General features: G+C 41.1%; 1 protein-coding gene across 8 annotated transcripts in view; it reads right to left on the bottom strand.

The window, feature by feature from the left end:
- PARN (poly(A)-specific ribonuclease) overlaps nucleotides 1-19,540 on the bottom strand; it is a 188,574-nt gene that overhangs the window by 108,402 nt on the left and 60,632 nt on the right. For all 8 annotated transcript variants that reach the window (XR_008992103.1, XR_008992104.1, XM_057486946.1 and 5 more), the window contains one exon: nucleotides 644-699. Coding sequence is in view for 6 of the 8 variants with exons in the window: in XM_057486946.1 (XP_057342929.1) it covers nucleotides 644-699 (56 nt within the window). In the remaining 2 variants the exon portion in view is untranslated. The remainder of the gene's footprint in view (nucleotides 1-643; nucleotides 700-19,540) is intronic.

Raw genomic sequence — 19,540 nt, 5'->3', positions numbered from 1 at the left:
TGCAGAACGGTGGTGAGAATGATAGATTCAAATGCAAAACCAATATGGAGTGCAGCATAGTATATCCTCAAACTACTACTGCAATGACTATTATCTTCAAGTATGGGTCACCCATTTTTATAACCCTATGACATGTACTAAGGCAAGTAACCAAGGCTAGGAAGGGCAGCAGCATGGGCCGATGAGGGTAAAGTAGAAAATAATCCGAAGCAACAGCAACCATCTCCCAAACAGACTGGCCTTCCAAAGTTTTCAACAACAAAAAATCCACCTACTAGACTTAAATATATACATACTCAAATAACTGGACATTCACTGTTACTGACAGAGTTAGCACATCTTAAAATCTATTACATACATTATAGGAAATGATGAACATAAGAGTTCTGAGTGAAAATGAAATAATGAACAGAAGATATACTTTTAAAAAATTCAACTCATGCATAAACTGGAAAATATAAGAGATGAGTTAATCAAGGCCCAAAGGGACCGTTAACTTAAGCACGCTACTCATATCAACTACAGAATCACTGCCTGTTTTCAAGTGAAAAAATCTCTTTCTTCAGTAATACTTTTCCTGTTATCCCTTCCAGACCACACGCTTAAATGTGCAGATGCAATGAGAAAATAAAAATTCACTTACAGTCTGGTCCTTCCAAGTTTAGATAGGGGATATCCATAACTCTCATAAGAAATAACCTACAAAAAGAAAAGAAAAACAGGTAATAGAGTAATTTCTATTGAAAACTAATACAGGCATCCATTACATATTTTTACTAGAAGCTTTTAAATTATATTACTCTATTTCTAAAATCATTTTATGAGCTCTAAGATTCACTTCAAAGATTTTTCTCTAGGGCTAAATATTTACCAAAATTGTTAAAATAAAAAACCTATGGTATCCCTAGTACCTCCACAATGGTTCATGGCACTCAGCAGCTGCACAATAAATCTAAGTCACATGAATGAAATTAGTAATCAAAGAGTTGAGAGCAAGTCCTCTGCAGAGCTGCTCTATTAGTCCAGGGAAACTGAAAAGAAACAAACATTACATTACAGAGTGCTTTCTTCCTGACTCATGAACAACTATGCCTACAAATTTTAACAATGATGATTGGCGTTCTGTGAGATGAGAATGGCAGCATAGATTATCTTCTTTTTTCACTGAAATGCAAAGTCACTGGATGACTACTAATCTTATTGGGTGAAGTGCACAGTCTGAAGTAAGTGACCATCTCAAAAGCTCATGGAATTATTGTTTAAAACATAATAAAACTGCAAAGCAAAACACTCCTCAGTAAAGAAAGCCATCACACCAATTTACACCACAGCTGTCATTTTATGTATACTTTCCAAAATGAATGCAAAGGCGCTTAGAAAAGAGCACTTGTAAGTTACAACTGTCTGTAATGCCATTCAATTTTCTTTTATTTGCAAGATTATGGACAAAATATCGGGCATTCTGCTGTTTGTTAAGATGATTTTAATGAGTTTTATTTAGATAACAATGTATTGTGGTATCTGGTAGAGGCTGCATTATACAGCAAATTAAAAAGGCAATCCAAGTGCACAACAAGCAATTAGTTTGGCTTCACTGAACCGCAATTAAGGCACATTATTACCAGGCACTCAAAAAGCCAAGCAGGGCATGATCTAGTTTACAAATGGAATCATCAGCATGAGTAACACTGTTCTGTTAATGCCAGAAAAAACAAAGGCATGGTACTCTGTGGTTTGAGAACTTGTTGCCTGGTCTACAATTTAATAAACCAAATCCTATGGCTAAGAAACCAAATTTATTTTTAGTTCACTAATTTAAGCTAAAGTGCACTTTCTAGTTCTGGTAGTTGTTTTAGCCACCTTCATCAATACTACCTACAATGCCAGAAGATAGGAAGACATATAAAAGCACTTAACACATAGAGGATTCTCGGTGATGGTGCCTATTATTACTATTACCAACCAGAACATGGAAAGTTGTTCCTTGTTAGGAATATTTTTATGCCTCAAATAATTTTCAATTCTCCATCTAGTCAGTTTAGAGATGGTCCCCATTTCTTATTGAAAATGCTAGGTTTAATCAATCCTGTGTCTCCTGAATACCATCTTAGCTGTTGCAGGAGAGAGGAACATAAAGTCAAATCACAACTTTGAGTCTACAACTGCTTTATTTCTTTTTAATAGTTTTATTTCTCTAATTATGGGACCTCAGTAAGGAGTCTGGAAAATCTATTGTCCTATAACTACCAAAAAGGATTATACTTAAAAGAAAAAGGAGTCTTCCCCAATTTTTCTCATCATGTAAATGTTTCAAAAACCTTTGTGAAAGATATGTTTTGTCACGATATAGAGACTACTTGTTCTTGAATATTTCATCTGAATGTCATCTCGGATCAAAAAATTTATTCTCAGCTAAAACACTCAAAAGACTTCTTTTTAAAGTTATTTAAGCCTATACTATCTTGTTTGCTTACTCCGTATATGAACTGAATAGAAACCGCTTTCAAATGAATTATTAACAGCACTTCTCACTCTTCCCCTAATGCCTCCACCTTCATGCCTGGGCTTTAGAGAGAACTAAACAGCTCCAAACCCTGAAGGAACACAAAAACCAGCTGTGTGTGTGACTTGGCAGACTGCACCTCTGGAGAAAGCCATACAATTGGGAAACTGATTCTAAAACTGTAGCTGAGCTTCTGTGGAACTGAACCAAAGTAAACTCTCCAGTGGCCGCCCACCCCACCTTACCGGCTGTTTGCAAGCCACTGCTCTGGTAACATCTTGCCCTTTTGAAGTAAAATTAAAACACTTCATTGTATGTGTGCCTCACTCAAACTGGCTGTCTAAGGGCCTACACCAACTCCTGGGAAGATCTGATAAAATACTTCACATACAGATCATCTGTCTTGACAGTTTTCATTCTACTTCATGAGGAAATGCACTAGGCAAGCAGAAATACTGATAAATACATGAAAGGATGTTCCTTGTGAACTGTGTGGAAGAGCAATCTCTCCCAGAAGGACTTTCATTTGCAGACAGCAAAGACACTCAGAACAGCACTTGCGTGAACATTATTCCTATTTAGTGAAGATTCAGGATGGCTTTAATGTGCCAGAGATACCCAGGGCTGTGAGGGACTGTTGCCACCTTCCTGCAAGCTTCCTGAAGCAATATAACTTTGGTAGTTACTCTCTAAAGGACTAATGCTAACTCTGTCAAAGACTAAAATTATAATTCCCATCTGATTCAATGCTGATTTTACATGAGGATTCTATCCTAAGAAACTTGTGTGACTCAGGTTCACATTCTAGATGCCATAAAACAAATTTTACCCTTTTGGGCATTTGTCAGTTTTTTTAATGTTCTGCAATTATACACCTGGTGACACTGTGTATCTCGGCTTTCAACATGTCTGGGAAGGCCCAAGGGTAAAAACACAGCATACTCCAAGGTCTCTGGCTCAGCAGACTGGGTAACTTCAGCTCGGCCTCTAACAGGCCACAGAGCATGGACTGTGTACAATGCCTTCATCTCCAAAGAGCCTTCCATTGCTGTGACCCACATGGTGCATTGGCAGTCACAAAAAACCATCCACAAATGTCCTTTTCAGGCAAGGGCAGTATGACACTGGGACTTAGACTGTGTGAAGTGTGCTAGTCACTGCAGAATTCCATTTCTGAGATGAAACTTCTTAGGATCCGAGAACCTTGAGCCCTTATCCAAATGTGGCTCCCCAGCCTGGGATATTACCTGGGAACCTGTTAGAAATGCAAATTCCTAGGCCCCACGCAAGACCTGACTCAGAAACTCTGGGGACTGAGAATCACTGAGTTAACAGGGAAAGAAGATGTTCATTGTTGCCTTAATTGTCATTAATGATGATTCATTATCCAAATGGATAATAATGATTTGTACCAACGTCTCCAAAACAGTTAGTCTTAACGGTTGTTTACGTTAAGTGATTCTGGCTTAGAAAAACACAAAAACCATTGAAACAAATACCAAAGACTACCTCAAAATCCAGGAGGCAATACCATACGTATTCTACCACTCCCTAAAATCAAGAGGTCAACTGTGGCAAGCAATCAGGTTCTCTGCAAGAGATAAACTGGGGGAAGTTATTGCCAACAGCTATTGTTTTCATTTTGAAGAAGAAAGTGGAGAAAGATTATTTATACTACTCTCTTGGCAACTCACTGGCAAAAGTCCCAGCTTTTTCTGGGAATTGGCCACAAATGAACACCTCCAGCAACACAATTTAAACTTCACCCACTAATGCAGCACTGAAGAAGGGCAAACACGTGAAGGAGTAACATGTGCCATACAAAGAATCAGATGCAGCTACACCTTATCAAATTCTCCCACCTTATCGACAAGGTTCAGACAGATTCCAGCAACTGCCAAAGGCACCTAGGCTGCTCAAAGAAGTACACTAAGATTAAAGGTATTCTCTGATGACACAACAGCTTGCCTTGGATTATGGCTTATCTGAACCATTCCCCAGTTGTCAGTAAGTAAAGGAGGATTGCAAAACAATGCAGTCTTAGCCCATTCTATGAAGCTAACCTAAAAAAAAGACAAAGGGCAAAGCATCACTCCCAGAAACGGACACAAGTCGTCCCAAAGCTGATTCAGGAACCCTTTGCACAAGATGCTCAAATCTGTGGGGACTGAGAAGATCATTTAAGTTCTTTAAAATTCTATTACCAGAGGCAGAGCCAAGATGGCGGCGTGAGTAGAGCAGCGGAAATTTCCTCCCAAAACCACATATATTTATGAAAATATAACAAACACAATTCTTCCTAGAATAGAGACCAGAGGACACAGGACAATATCCAGACCACATCCACACCTGCGAGAACCCAGCGCCTCGCGAAAGGGGTAAGATACAAGCTCCGGCCCGGCGGGACAAGAGCGCCCCTCCCCCCAGCTCCCGCCGGGAGAAGAGTAGGCAGAGCGAGAGGGAGAAGGAGCCCAGGACTCTTAAACACCCAGCCCCAGCCATCCGGACCAAAGTGCAGACACAGTGTGTGCGCGGAGGGCCCTGGATACTAGGGAAACAGGGCAGCAAGAACAGTGAGCAGGTACCGGAGGCCTGGCGCCGGAGGACATAAGAAAAGCTACCGGCCATTTTTTTTTTTCTGTTTTGTTTTGGTAAGCGCTTTTTGGAAGTCTTAAAGGGATAGGGACCCCAATACTAGGGAAACAGGGCAACAAGACCGGTAAGCAGACGCCTGAGGCTGGCGCCGGAGAATAAAGAAAAATGAGCTGCCATTTTTTATTTTTAGTTTTATTTTTTTTATTTTAAATTTTTTTGTGTGTGTGGTCGTTGTTTTGTTTTGGCAGGTGCATTTTGGAAGTCTTAAAGGGGCAGGGCGGGACACTTAATCCAGAGGTAGAGAATCTGGGGATCTCTGGGCACCCTAATCCCCTGGGCTGCAGGGAGCTCGGAGGCCCCTTACGGAGATAAATAGCCTCCAGGCAGCTCACCCTCCAACGCAACTCCACCATTTTGGAGGAGCAGCCTGAGCCGGGCCACGCCCACAGCAACAGCGGAGATAAACTCCATAGAAGCCGGGCAGGAAGCAAAAGCCCTGTCTGTGCACAGCTACCCAGCACAAGCCACTAGAGGTCGCTGTTCTCCCAGGACAGGAGGGCCACAAACCAACAAGAAGGGAAGTTCTTCCAGCCGTCACTCATCCCAGCTCTGCAAACTATTCCTAATACCATGAAAAGGCAAAGCTACAGGCCGACAAAGTTCACAGAGACAACACCACAGAAGGAGACAGACCTAACCAGTCTTCCTGACAAAGAATTCAAAATAAGAATCATAAACATGCTGACAGAGATGCAGAGAAATACGCAAGACATATGCGATGAAGTCCGGAGGGAGATCACAGATGCCAGAAAGGAGTTTACAGAAATGAAACAAACTCTGGGAGGGTTTATAAGCAGAATGGATAGGATGCAAGAGGCCATTGATGGAATTGAAACCAGAGAACGGGAACGCATAGAAGCTGACATAGAGAGAGATAAAAGAATCTACAGGAATGAAACAATGTTAAGAGAACTGTGTGACCAATCCAAAAGGAACAATATCCATATTATAGGGGTAACAGAAGAAGAAGAGAGAGGAAAAGGGATGGAAAGGATCTTGGAAGAAATAATTGCTGAAAACTTCCCCAAACTGAGGGAGGAAATAATCGAACAGACCACGGAAATACACAGAACTCCCAACAGAAAGGATCCAAGAAGGACAACACCAAGACACATAATAATTGAAATGGCAAAGATCAAGGACAAGGAAAGAGTTTTAAAGGAAGCTAGAGAGAAAAAGGTCACCTATAAAGGAAAACCCATCAGGCTAACATCAGACTTTCCAACAAAAAACCTACAGGCCAGAAGAGAATGGCATGATATATTAAATGCAATGAAACAGAAGGGCCTTGAACCAAGGATACTGTATCCAGCACGACTATCATTCAAATATGATGGTGGGATTAAACAATTCCCAGACAAACAAAAGCTGAGGGAATTTGCTTCCCACAAACCACCTCTACAGAACATCTTACAGGGACTACTCTAGATGGGAGCACTCCTAGAATGAGCACAGCACAAAACACCCAACATATGAAGAATCGAGGAGGAGGAATAAGAAGGGAGAGAAGAAAAGAATCTCCAGACAGTGCATATAACAGCTCAATAAGCGAGCTAAGTTCGGCAGTAAGATACTAAAGAGGCTAACCTTGAACCTTTGGTAACCACGAATTTAAAGCCTGCAATGGCAGTAAGTACATATCTTTCAATAGTCACCCTAAATGTTAATGGACTGAATGCACCAATCAAAAGACACAGAGTAATAGAATGGATAAAAAAGCAAGACCCATCTATATGCTTCTTACAAGAAACTCACCTCAAACCCAAAGACATGTACAGACTAAAAGTCAAGGGATGGAAAACATATTTCAGGCAAACAGTGAGAAGAAAGCAGGGGTTGCAGTACTAATATCAGACAAAATAGACTTGAAAACAAAGAAAGTAACAAGACATAAAGAAGGACACTACATAATGATAAAGGGCTCAGTCCAACAAGAGGATATAACCATTCTAAATATATATGCACTCAACACAGGAGCACCAGCATATGTGAAACAAATACTAACAGAACTAAAGGGGGAAATAGACTGCAATGCATTCATTCTAGGAGACTTCAACACACCACTCACCCCGAAGGATAGATCCACCGGGCAGAAAATAAGTAAGGACACGGAAGCACTGAACAACACAGTAGAGCAGATGGACCTAATAGACATCTACAGAACTCTACATCCAAAAGCAACAGAATATACATTCTTCTCAAGTGCACATGGAACATTCTCCAGAATAGACCACATACTAGGCCACAAAAAGAGCCTCAGTAAATTCCAAAACACTGAAATCATAACAACCACCTTTTCAAACCACAAAGGCATAAAACTAGAAATAAACTGTACAAAGAAAGCAAAAAGGCTCACAAACACATGGAGGCTTAACAACACACTCCTAAATAATCAATGGATCAATGACCAAATCAAAATGGAGATCCAGCAATATATGGAAACAAATGACAACAACAACACTAAGCCCCAACTTCTGTGGGACACAGCAAAAGCAGTCTTAAGAGGAAAGTATATAGCAATCCAAGCATATTTAAAAAAGGAAGAACAATCCCAAATGAATGGTCTAATGTCACAATTATCGAAATTGGTAGAAGAAGAACAAATGAGGCATAAGGTCAGCAGGAGGAGGGACATAATAAAGATCAGAGAAGAAATAAATAAAATTGAGAAGAATAAAATAGCAAAAATCAATGAAACCAAGAGCTGTTCTTCGAGAAAATAAACAAAATAGATAAGCCTCTAGCCAGACTTATTAAGAGGAAAAGAGAGTCAACACAAATCAACAGTATCAGAAACCGGGAAAGGAAAAATCATGACGGACCCCACAGAAATACAAAGAATTATTAGAGAATACTATGAAAACCTATATGCTAACAAGCTGGGAAACCTAGGAGAAATGGACAACTTCCTAGAAAAATACAACCTTCCACGACTGACCCAGAAAGAAACAGAAAATCTAAACAGACCAATTACCAGCAACGAAATTGAAGCGGTAATCAAAAAACTACCAAAGAACAAAACCCCCGGGCCAGATGGATTTACCTCGGAATTTTATCAGACATACAGGGAAGACATAATACCCATTCTCCTTAAAGTTTTCCAAAAAATAGAGGAGGAGGGGATACTCCCAAACTCATTCTATGAAGCTAACATCACCCTAATATCAAAACCAGGCAAAGACCCCACCAAAAAAGAAAACTACAGACCAATATCACTGATGAACGTAGATGCAAAAATACTCAACAAAATATTAGCAAACCGAATTCAAAAATACATCAAAAGGATCATACACCATGACCACGTGGGATTCATCCCAGGGATGCAAGGATGGTACAACATTCGAAAGTCCATCAACATCATCCACCACATCAACAAAAAGAAAGACAAAAACCACATGATCATCTCCATAGATGCTGAAAAAGCATTTGACAAAGTTCAACATCCATTCATGATAAAAACTCTCAGCAAAATGGGAATAGAGGGCAAGTACCTCAACATAATAAAGGCCATCTATGATAAACCCACAGCCAAAATTATACTGAACAGCGAGAAGCTGAAAGCATTTTCTCTGAGATCAGGAACTAGACAGGGATGCCCACTCTCCCCACTGTTATTTAACATAGTACTGGAGGTCCTAGCCATGGCAATCAGACAAAACAAAAACATACAAGGAATCCAGATTGGTAAAGAAGAAGTTAAACTGTCACTATTTGCAGATGACATGATACTGTACATAAAAAGCCCTAAAGACTCCACCCCAAAACTACTAGAACTGATATCGGAATACAGCAAAGTTGCAGGATACAAAATCAACACACAGAAATCTGTGGCTTTCCTATACACTAACAATGAACCAACAGAAAGAGAAATCAGGAAAACAACTCCATTCACAATTGCATCAAAAAAATAAAATACCTAGGAATAAACCTAACCAAAGAAGTGAAAGACGTATACTCTGAAAACTACAAGTCACTCTTAAGAGAAATTAAAGGGGACACTAACAGATGGAAACTCATCCCATGCTCGTGGCTAGGAAGAATTAATATCGTCAAAATGGCCATCCTGCCCAAAGCAATATACAGATTTGATGCAATCCCTATGAAACTACCAGCAACATTCTTCAATGAACTGGAACAAATAATTCAAAAATTCATATGGAAACACCAAAGACCCTGAATAGCCAAAGCAATCCTGAGAAAGAAGAATAAAGTAGGAGGGATCTCACTCCCCAAATTCAAGCTCTACTATAAATTCATAGTAATCAAGACAATTTGGTACTGGCACTGGAACAGAGCCACAGACCAATGGAACAGACTAGAGAATCCAGACATTAATCCAGATATATATGGTCAATTAATATTTGATAAAGGAGCCATTGACAAATGGCAAAATGACAGCCTCTTCAACAGATGGTGCTGGCAAAACTGGACAGCTACATGTAGGAGAATGAAACTGGACCATTGTCTAACCCCATATACAAAAGTAAACTCAAAATGGATCAAAGACCTGAATATAAGTCATGAAACCATTAAACTCTTGGAAGAAAACATAGGCAAAAACCTCTTACACACAAACATGAGTGACCTCTTCTTGAACATATCTCCCCGGGCAAGGAAAACAACAGCAAAAATGAACAAGTGGGACTATATTAAGCTGAAAAGCTTCTGTACAGCAAAAGACACCATCAATAGAACAAAAAGGAACCCTACAGTATGGGAGAATATATTTGAAAATGACACATCCGATAAAGGCTTGACGTCCAGAATATATAAAGAGCTCACACGCCTCAACAAACAAAAAACAAATAACCCAATTAAAAAATGGGCAGAGGAACTGAACAGACAGTTCTCCAAAAAAGAAATACAGATGGCCAACAGACACATGAAAAGATGCTCCACATTGCTAATTATCAGAGAAATGCAAATTAAAACTACAGTGAGGTATCACCTCACACCAGTAAGGATGGCTGCCATCCAGAAGACAAACAACAACGAATGTTGGCAAGGCTGTGGAGAAAGGGGAACACTCCTACACTGCTGGTGGGAATGTAAATTAGTTCAACCATTGTGGAAAGCAGTATGGAGGTACATCAAAATGCTCAAAACAGACTTACCATTTGACCCAGGAATGGCACTCCTAGGAATTTACCTAAGAATGCAGCAATCAAGTATGAGAAAGACCAATGCACCCCTATGTTTATCGCAGCACTATTTACAATAGCCAAGAATTGGAAGCAACCTAAATGTCCATCGATAGATGAATGGATAAAGAAGATGTGGTACATATACACAATGGAATACTACTCAGCCATAAGAAAAGGGCAAATCCTACCATTTGCAGCAACATGGATGGAGCTGAAGGGTATTATGTTCAGTGAAACAATCCAAGCGGAGAAAGAGAAATACCAAATGATTTCACTCATCTGTGGAATATAAGAACAAAGGAAAAACTGAAGGAACAAAACAGCAGCAGAATCACAGAACTCAAGAATGGACTAACAGGTACCAAAGGGAAAGGGACTGGGGAGGATGGGTGGGTAGGGAGGGATAAGGGGTGGGAGAAGAACGGGGTATTAAGATTAGCATGCATGGGAGGGTGGGAGAAAGGGGAGGGCTGTACAACACAGAGAAGGCAAGTAGTGATTCTACAACATTTGCTATGCTGATGGACAGTGACTGTAAAGGGGTTTATAGGAGGCACCTGGTATAGGGGAGAGCCTAGTAAACATAATATTCGTCATGTAAGTATAGATTAATGATACCGAAAAAAAAAAAAAAAAAGGCAGTTCCTGTGTGGAGACCTCCAACGAGTTCTACACAAGGGTATAAAGGGCATATAAAAGTGTAGGCAAAGGGTCTGTTTGTGTTTATACAGAGGATCAAAGCCTAATTGGGCTACCCCGAAAATGAACTAAGATACGATATGAAAAAGAACTTCCAACATCAGCACTCTCTGGAAGACTCATGCCAGAAGATGATCATCAAAAAACCCCAACAAAGATCCACGCACTGCTGCAGCTGTAGATGCACTCATCCCACCAGTTCCTGGACTTGCCATGGGAATGAAGAAGGAGATTTCTAAGCTGGCCTGTGCATACAGTAAAACAACAAATTTGACTGGATCTATACTGTTGGAACTGAACCAAGAATTAGGAGAAGTGCAAATTGTAGCGCTCCAAAATCTTACAACTACAGACTATTTACTGTTAAAAGAACATATGGGATGTGAACAGTCCCCAGGAATGGGTTGTTTTAATTTGTCTGATTTCTCTCAGACTGTTCAAGCTCAGTTGGACAATATCCACCATATCATAGTCACAAATGCCTAAGGTGCCTAACTGGTTTTCTTGGTTTCACTGGAGATGGCTGGTAATTACAGGTATACTTAGGTTATGTAACTATACTCCTATTATGTTAATGTGTGTGCGCAATTTAATTAGTAGTTTAAAACCTATACATGCTGAAGTTACTCTACAAGAAGATATGTCAAAGAAATAATCCATCTTCCAATGTTTTCTTCCGCCTGCTACTTCTATAGCTTTTCTTCTTCCTTCCTAACTACAACCCTTAAATAGAATTCGTGCCTCATCTCAAATTTACCGAGTATCATAATTCTTCCAAGTGGTAAAGATACCTCAAGACAAATGCTGAGCATAGAAGCCACAGGGCATTAATATGCAAAGAAGTAAAAAGCTAACCTTTTCAAACAATAAGGCTTCTCTCTCACTTACCAACTTTACATTTCCCTGTATGGCCCCGGAAGATGACTGGTTAGCCAGAGACGGGTAAGATTCCTCAAGGGAGGAACAACCTAAGACAGGCATAGTCACAGGGGGGCCATCAGGTGAGAAACTGGGGATCAACAGAGGTGAGGCTTAGAACCTCACCCCCCCTGTTCTGAGAGAAATCTTCTGCATATGTGGATGTTTTATTGCCCTTGTCTAGCTTGGATTAACACTTAGTCTACAGGCACACACCTGATCATCTACATTTGCTCTCTTACAACACTAAACTATGTTTTCTACCTTTATCTTGTATCTACCTACCACTTCAGCATTTTATTAAAAATAATAATAATAATGAGAGAAATGTGGTATCCACATATAAATCAAGTATAAAAATCAAATGAGTATTCATATTTGAACTGACTGTTTATAGTTCATAATGCATTAGCAAAACCAAAAGTTTCTGTGATGACTGCCCTTGTACTGTTCACCATGTAACTTATTCACTATGTAAGAATTTGTTCTCCATGTAAGAACTTGTTCGTTATGCTTCAGAAGATTGGAGACTGACGAAAATTAGGCTTGGGGTGGATTAATGATTGTGCATTGAGCACTGACTCCCCTATACAGAATTTTATTGTTGTTAACAACCATTTGATCAATAAATATGAGAGATGCCCTCACAACAACAACAAAAAAAGTACACACTTCCAATAGTAAAATAAATAAGTAACCGGGATGTAATGTATAGAATAAGGAATATAGTCAAAATATTGTAACAACTTGGTATGGTGATCACTGGTACCTAGAATTATCATGTATATAAATGTTGAATCACTGTGTTGTACACCTGAAACTAATGTAATGTAATACTGTGTGTCAACTACCCTTCAATAAAAAATAATTATCTAAAACAAAAAAAATTCTATTACCAAATCTATGGAAAAAAATCAAGTGGATTCTATGCAGAAGTGAAAGAAAGCCTTTAACTGTGCTCCCACAGCAACATGCTTTCTGAGGTAACTGATGGCAGGAAGAGAAAGGGAATCAGTGGTATGCTGATGGCCACTTTTAAGAGGCAACTGGCAAAAAGGGTCATGCCGAGTGCAGTGCAGTGGAAGTACCTCCTGCCCAGACGCCCAACCTCCAAGGAGATCGTGATGTACCCACCTGACAAACCACTGAAGGCCATCGACATGGTGATGACCACTAGTTTTAAGTTATAAAACCAAATAACTAGTGATCTCAATCAGTACATGAGGTATACTGATCTCAATTAGTAAATAGAAAAACACACTAGCAGGATATTCACTAAAATGACTCCTTTTTGTTCTTTTTGGCTAGTGGGATTATGAGTATTAACTGTTTCAATCAGAAAAAATGTTTTTAAAATGCCAAGTTCCCAACTATAATGACAATATATATTACTGCATATGCAGACTGATTTGATCCTCCGGCATCCAGAGGACATGCAGGAAAGTACTGGTACCATCATACATGGGGAAGAAGGTTTGCCAAGCTTGGTGGCTTGCCCTAGGCCACCGTGGGGGCAGACACAGGATGAGATCCAAAGCTTCTCACTACCAGCTCTACACTAATCACCCCCATCAGTGGGGTACCATGCTGGGAACCCCTCTCACATTTGGTCTTTAACCTAAGCAAGTTCTGAGCCTCCACGTGAAATGGTGACCTTGGAGTTCTAGCAGGAGCATCTGGGAAAAGTCAGGATTTGAGTCCTGAATCACTATCCAAGCCCCTAGTGTATCTAAACGAAGCCAGAGCTTGAGATAAAAGTAAAGATTCCAAAGCATTGTTTTTGTAATGCTCTAAGGGCTCATCAAGCTGTAGCTTCATGTGATAAGCCATGCCCAGATATAAGAAATGAGGCTGCTATCTCCTCTGAGGAAGAGCGTCGGGTAGACTGAATTTCTGAGGCAATGGGAACAAGAGGAAGCAAAGGGAGCCATACTTGCAGAGATTAAAAGGACAACCTTCCCATGCCTGCAGTGCAGGAAAAGCAGCTACCTGGGCCTACCTGGGCATCGATCTTTTCAGTCACACCTGCCCCCAGACACACCATGATCATCACCAGGAAAACTAGTGAATCTGTGCATCTCAGAGCTGAACAAAGACCTAGAGGTACCTGAATATAAGAGTTTATTTTATGTAATGTCAGATTTGTCCACATACACACAGGTCTCAATGATCTAAAAGGATTTCTAATGTTATAGCATGTCTTAAATAAAGAACAACGTTTATTCTGATCTCTTTCCCTAGCACAACCAAAAACCCAAAGGCCCCAAACTTCATTCTTTCTCCTATAAGGACTACATTTTATTCATGAACAAAAATTCACATTTGCTCATCTGCTTTCTTCAAGACTACACTTCTCTTCCTAAAAAGCTTTATCTCAAAAAAGAGACTTTCAAGTAAAACTGTGCTCCTCTTGTACCACTGAAGACTGGGATACAGAGGTATTGAGTAAAATCTAATCTCAACACAATTTGAGCAGTGAATTAATTTGTGTGTAGCTCACCCCAAGTCCCAAGCCTTCCAAAGGAAAATGAAACCTAAAGCGACTGCCAGCTCTACTGTACTTGCAAATGGTCCTGGCATTTCCTTCAGGGCACAGCAGTAAAGCACTTCATAAGAACCCTGTATGCAAGGGCTCATCATTATACATATTTATGTGCTATAAAAAAACTAATTTTATCATCCAGGGTAGGAAGCATGTCGACACCTCTCACAAAATAAGCTCATTTATTTTGCTCTCTAAAGCTCCAGTGTAAAATAAGAGAGCAGCCACCGGCTAGAAGGGAGTTACTGTGGCATCAGTCACTTTCATTTCACCCAGGCGGGGGCCAGGGGAGAGACGATTTCAATCTAGTCACTTGATGTTTTGACAAATAGAGCGTTACCCAACATCTGTGCTGAAGCCAACTCAGGGCCTTTCTTAAAAAGACACACAGCACTAGAAGCAAAAGGGGAGGAAGAAGGTGGGGGTAACCCCAATAGCTTATTTGAACAGTCTCTATCCAATGAGCCATATCAAATTACATCAAATAAAAATGTTACTCTGCAGGGCCTGTGAAACAGCAGATTGTAAAATGTCAGAGGAAAACCAGCTCCATACAATCCAACAGTCAAAGTCAACATCTTTTATAATCACTGCTCAGGCCAAATGCTGGGAGGAAAAGAAATCTTTCAAAGATACTAGCATTGTCTCTTAAGAAAATGTGCAACTAACTGTAGAATGGTCTCTTTTAGAGACTGTACTGTGGAGGAGAAAACCATTCTCCGTTAAGGACAGACCTGAGTTTCCCTGACTGCCATTTCTGAGGCCCTCAGCAGATGGCCTGAGCCTTAATATGGGAACATTATTATCTACCTCTGAGGGTTGTTGTCAAAAATTACAGTTACTGTGGGTGACACGCTCTGAAGAATGATAAGTGTCCAATGGAGAAGATACTTGGTGGCTAAATTTCTCAGAATACATTGGTTAATGCTGGAATCCTATCAGTTAAATGTTAAGTATTCCTGGAAATAACTATTGCCTGGTTATTCCTAGTCAGGGCAAGGTGAGAAATACCTAAGAATGTTGATTTTACTACTAACACACCTATAGTGGGCTGAATGGTGGCCTTCAGAGACAGGACCACAACGTAATCCCTGAAACCTGTGAATGTTGCCTTATTTGGAAGACGGGTCTTAGCAGATGTAATGAATAATTAAGTTAAGGATCTTGAGATGAGGCACTATCCTGGACTACCCAAACAGGCCCAAATGCCAAGCCAAGTGTCCTTCTAAGAAAGAGGCAGAGAGAGACAGGGCACACACACAGAGGACAGGCAAATGTGACCGTGGAGGCAGAGATCGGAGATGTGGCCAGAGGCCAAAGAATGCTGGCAGCCACTAGAAGCTGGAGGAGGCCAGGAACACATTCTTCCCCAGAGCCTCTGGAGGGAGTGCGGCCCTGCCCATACCTTGACTTCAAACTTCCAGCCCTCCAAACTGAGAGAGAATAAATGTCTGTTGTTTTAAGCTACCAAGCTTGCCGTGACTTGTTGGAGCAGTAACAGGAAAAAAACACAGTGCCCTACCATGGAGAGGGCAGGCTGTTTAAACATATACTCAGCAGTTAGCTGGATTTTTTACCTCTACATATTGCTTATCATTAACAGAACGTTATTAAGCCAGAGGGAAATGTGCTTTAAAGTAACCAGGCAAATATGAGGCTGGAACAGCTCAGCATGAGAACAGCTCCTGTGGTGCCCACAGGGGATGCATGCCAAGGAGAGGTGTGTGGGGTGTGTGCCTTTTAAGGGTTCTTTAGAAAGCAGCCTTTTGATAAAGCCACAGAAGGGCTTAGCTGATAAATCTTTTGACACTCAAGATGGCAAGCTAGAAACTGGATGAAGCAACATCAACTTGGGGCAACACCCCTCCCCTCGAGAAGGCCTGGAGACATGTGCTCATTCCCAGTCTTAAGAACCCAGACTGAAGGCTTAAAAATAATTTAGAGTGCTCTAGACTCACTTTTACCTCATGAAAATCAATGTACTAAAGAACTTCCAGGGTAATCAAACGAGGCCAATTCTTGGATATTCTTTCTATCCTAGAAATTTGGGGGCCAAACGTGAAGTGAACGTGACTTGGGTGAAGGTATGTGAGGATAAAATACACCCTATGTACCAGGGAGAAACACATTCGGCAAACTGGGGACAAACTGGCTTTAATCCTCTGGGATCTGGGGAGGCTGCCTCAAGCATTTCACTGCTGTGATTTTATTCCTCATGGCATTTGACCCCAAAATTTGCATAATGTGGAAGAGGTGGAAAATAGACTCCATTTTTATTAAAAGGCTTAATTCCTCTGCTCCTTGTGATTAAAAAGTAATGTCCACAATGGAATTACTCAGCCATAAGAAGAAAACAAATCCTACCATTTGCAACAATATGGAAAGAGCTAGAAGGTATTATGCTCAGTGAAATAAGCCAGGTGGAAAGACAAGTACCAAATGATTTCACTCATATGTGGAGTATAAGAACAAAGTAAAAAACTGAACAAAACAGCAGCAGACTCACAGAACCCGAGAATGGACTAACAGTTACCAAAGGGAAAGGGACTGGGGAGGATGGGTGGGAAGGTAAGGACAAGGGGGAAAAAGGGGCATTACGATTAGCACACATAATGTAGGGGGGGGCATGGGGAGGGCTGTACAACACAGAGAAGACAAGCAGTGATTCTACAGCATCTTACTGTGCTGATGGACAGTGACTGTAATGGGGTATGTGGTGGGGACTTGATAATAGGGGGAGTCTAGTAACCATAATGTTACTCATGTAATTGTAGATTAATGATACCAAAATAAAAATAAAATAAAATAATCAATTAATTAATTAAAAAGTAATGTTCACAATAGCATCACATCTGCTTGTAACCATTTTGGAATCAGTGATGAGCTAAGTTCCCTATCTCTGGTTCCAGATCCACTTTTGATGGAGGCTAGGGGCAGAGGACATTATTCCTTTATTCAAGCACCAGTAATATAAAAGTAAAGAGCATAACAACTACCAAATTCTTGGGAAAGCCAGCCAATTGGGCAGGAAGGGTCCCAAAATCACCACTGCTAATGTTTACCTCCATCGCCTCCCCTGACCTCCTCAGTCCCACGTCACAGGGGCTTCTGGACCAGGGATGTGCATGGACAGCCGCTCCTGGGGGTGGGGAGGCTTTGGGCTTCCCACGGCTGCCTCACAAGCAGCATATGGCTCAACACATGAGCATGACCAACACACAGGGCAGACTTTCTTCTTATTCACAATCCAAGCTCGCAGTAAGACCTCTTTAGCTGAGATACAAAGATAGTTATGAAGTGTTTTCTTCAGAGGACTTCTGGGTTACTGTTCTCTATAAAAAAGACTTTATTGGCACCATGCACTTTGCCTCTTTCCTCCTGTCAACACAGAGACTGCCACACAGGAATACTCAGCTAAGTGCACACAGCCCACTTTGTTTACCTGCCACCGTCCCCAGTATTGGGAAAAACTAGACTGGCCTTTTCCTTGGCAGCTCCCTGCAGGAGTCACGATAACAGCCACACTCTGTGCACTAACACAGGGGCCACATGCTGCACCACATGGTCTTACCAATGCTACTCCACAACCTCAGGGCAACCCTACACAGCAGACACTTACTATCTGCATTTCACAGCTGTGCAAACCTGGCGTCAGAAAGGATGAATGGGCCACCCAGGGGTGTGTGGGGTGGGAGTGGCTGATGTGACCCTGGCTGGCGCAGCCTGCAGGCTCTGCTCAGCTGATCATGTTCCGCTACACTGCAGACTCACAAACCTCGGTCTGGGGAAGTTGAACAATTTCATACCTACACACCTCAAGGTTTATGTATCTAAGAAGTGATCAAAACATAAGACAGCAATACAAATAAAAAAGAAAAATGCCCCAGGTGTTTGCAAAATATCAGTAACTTTAATAGATTAAAATCTCACTGAAGCAGTAAATTGCTCAAAAACAAACAGTTTATTGAAGGAAGAATTAGAAAAGTAGATTAGAGGTTACCAGGAGCTGAAGGGAGATGGACTGGGTTACTGCTTGATGGTTACAGAGTTTCTGTTTGGGGTGAGGCAAAAGTTCTGAAAATAGACAGAGGTGATGGTAGCACAATATTGGCAATGTAATTAATGCCACTGAATTGCACAGTTGGAAATGGTTAAAATGGAAAATTGTATGATACATATATTTTACCACAATTTAAAAGTATTCATAACGTCATATACCAAAAACCTCTGTCCAGTTTAAATGAGTGAACTGAATGCTATGTGAATTTACATCCCAACAAAGTTATTAAGAAAACTGAAAGAGAGAGGATTAACGATGGCTGAGTGAGAGGAGAGACAGAGGATTCCTCCTAAAACTGGATACAATTAGAAAATATAGTTGGTGCAACTAATCCTGAGAGAGCAACAGGAAAGAGGACAGTGTATGCACCAGACTGCATACACCTGGAGAAAAGAGCAGACCTTACGGAACAGGGTAACGTACCAGAGCCGAGGTCCAGTGGGACCCGAGCCCTTCCCCCACGCCAGCTCACTGGCAGGAGTGAGATAAACAGAACAGGGAGGGAGTGGAAGGCCTGGGACTGCTGAATACCTAGCTCCGGAGATCTGCTCTGGGAGCACAAACCTACATTTCATGGTGCTTTCATGATACTCGCATGATTATGGGGTTGGAAAGCTAATACAGGCAGAATTCCTGGAGAGACTGAGGTTCCAGCCACTTGTGGAAAGCAGGGATCCATATCCGGCTGCTCTGGGACAAAAGCTTATACCTGTGTGTGCTCGGCCCACTGGCTCAGGCAGTGGAGACAGGCATAGCAGCTGGGAAGCAGGAAACAGCTCTTTCCTCCCCCCAGGCACCAATACCGCTCCCATGCAACCCGCGACATTGCTTCAGGGACTGAGCAGCTCCAGAGTAGAGCTTCTGGACACTAAAGGGCGCCATATACAATATGCTACGCCAAAGGAACCTTGTCCAGAGTAAAATTAATATAACTCCGGAGAAAGATTTAAATGACATGGACCTTATGACTCTTCCTGAAAGGAAGTTCAAAATAAAAATCATCAACATGCTATTGGAGG

The sequence above is a fragment of the Manis pentadactyla genome, chromosome 10 (genome assembly GCF_030020395.1).
Source record: "Manis pentadactyla isolate mManPen7 chromosome 10, mManPen7.hap1, whole genome shotgun sequence".
NCBI lineage: Eukaryota > Metazoa > Chordata > Mammalia > Pholidota > Manidae > Manis > Manis pentadactyla.
This window is presented reverse-complemented; position numbering and strand designations above follow the sequence as displayed.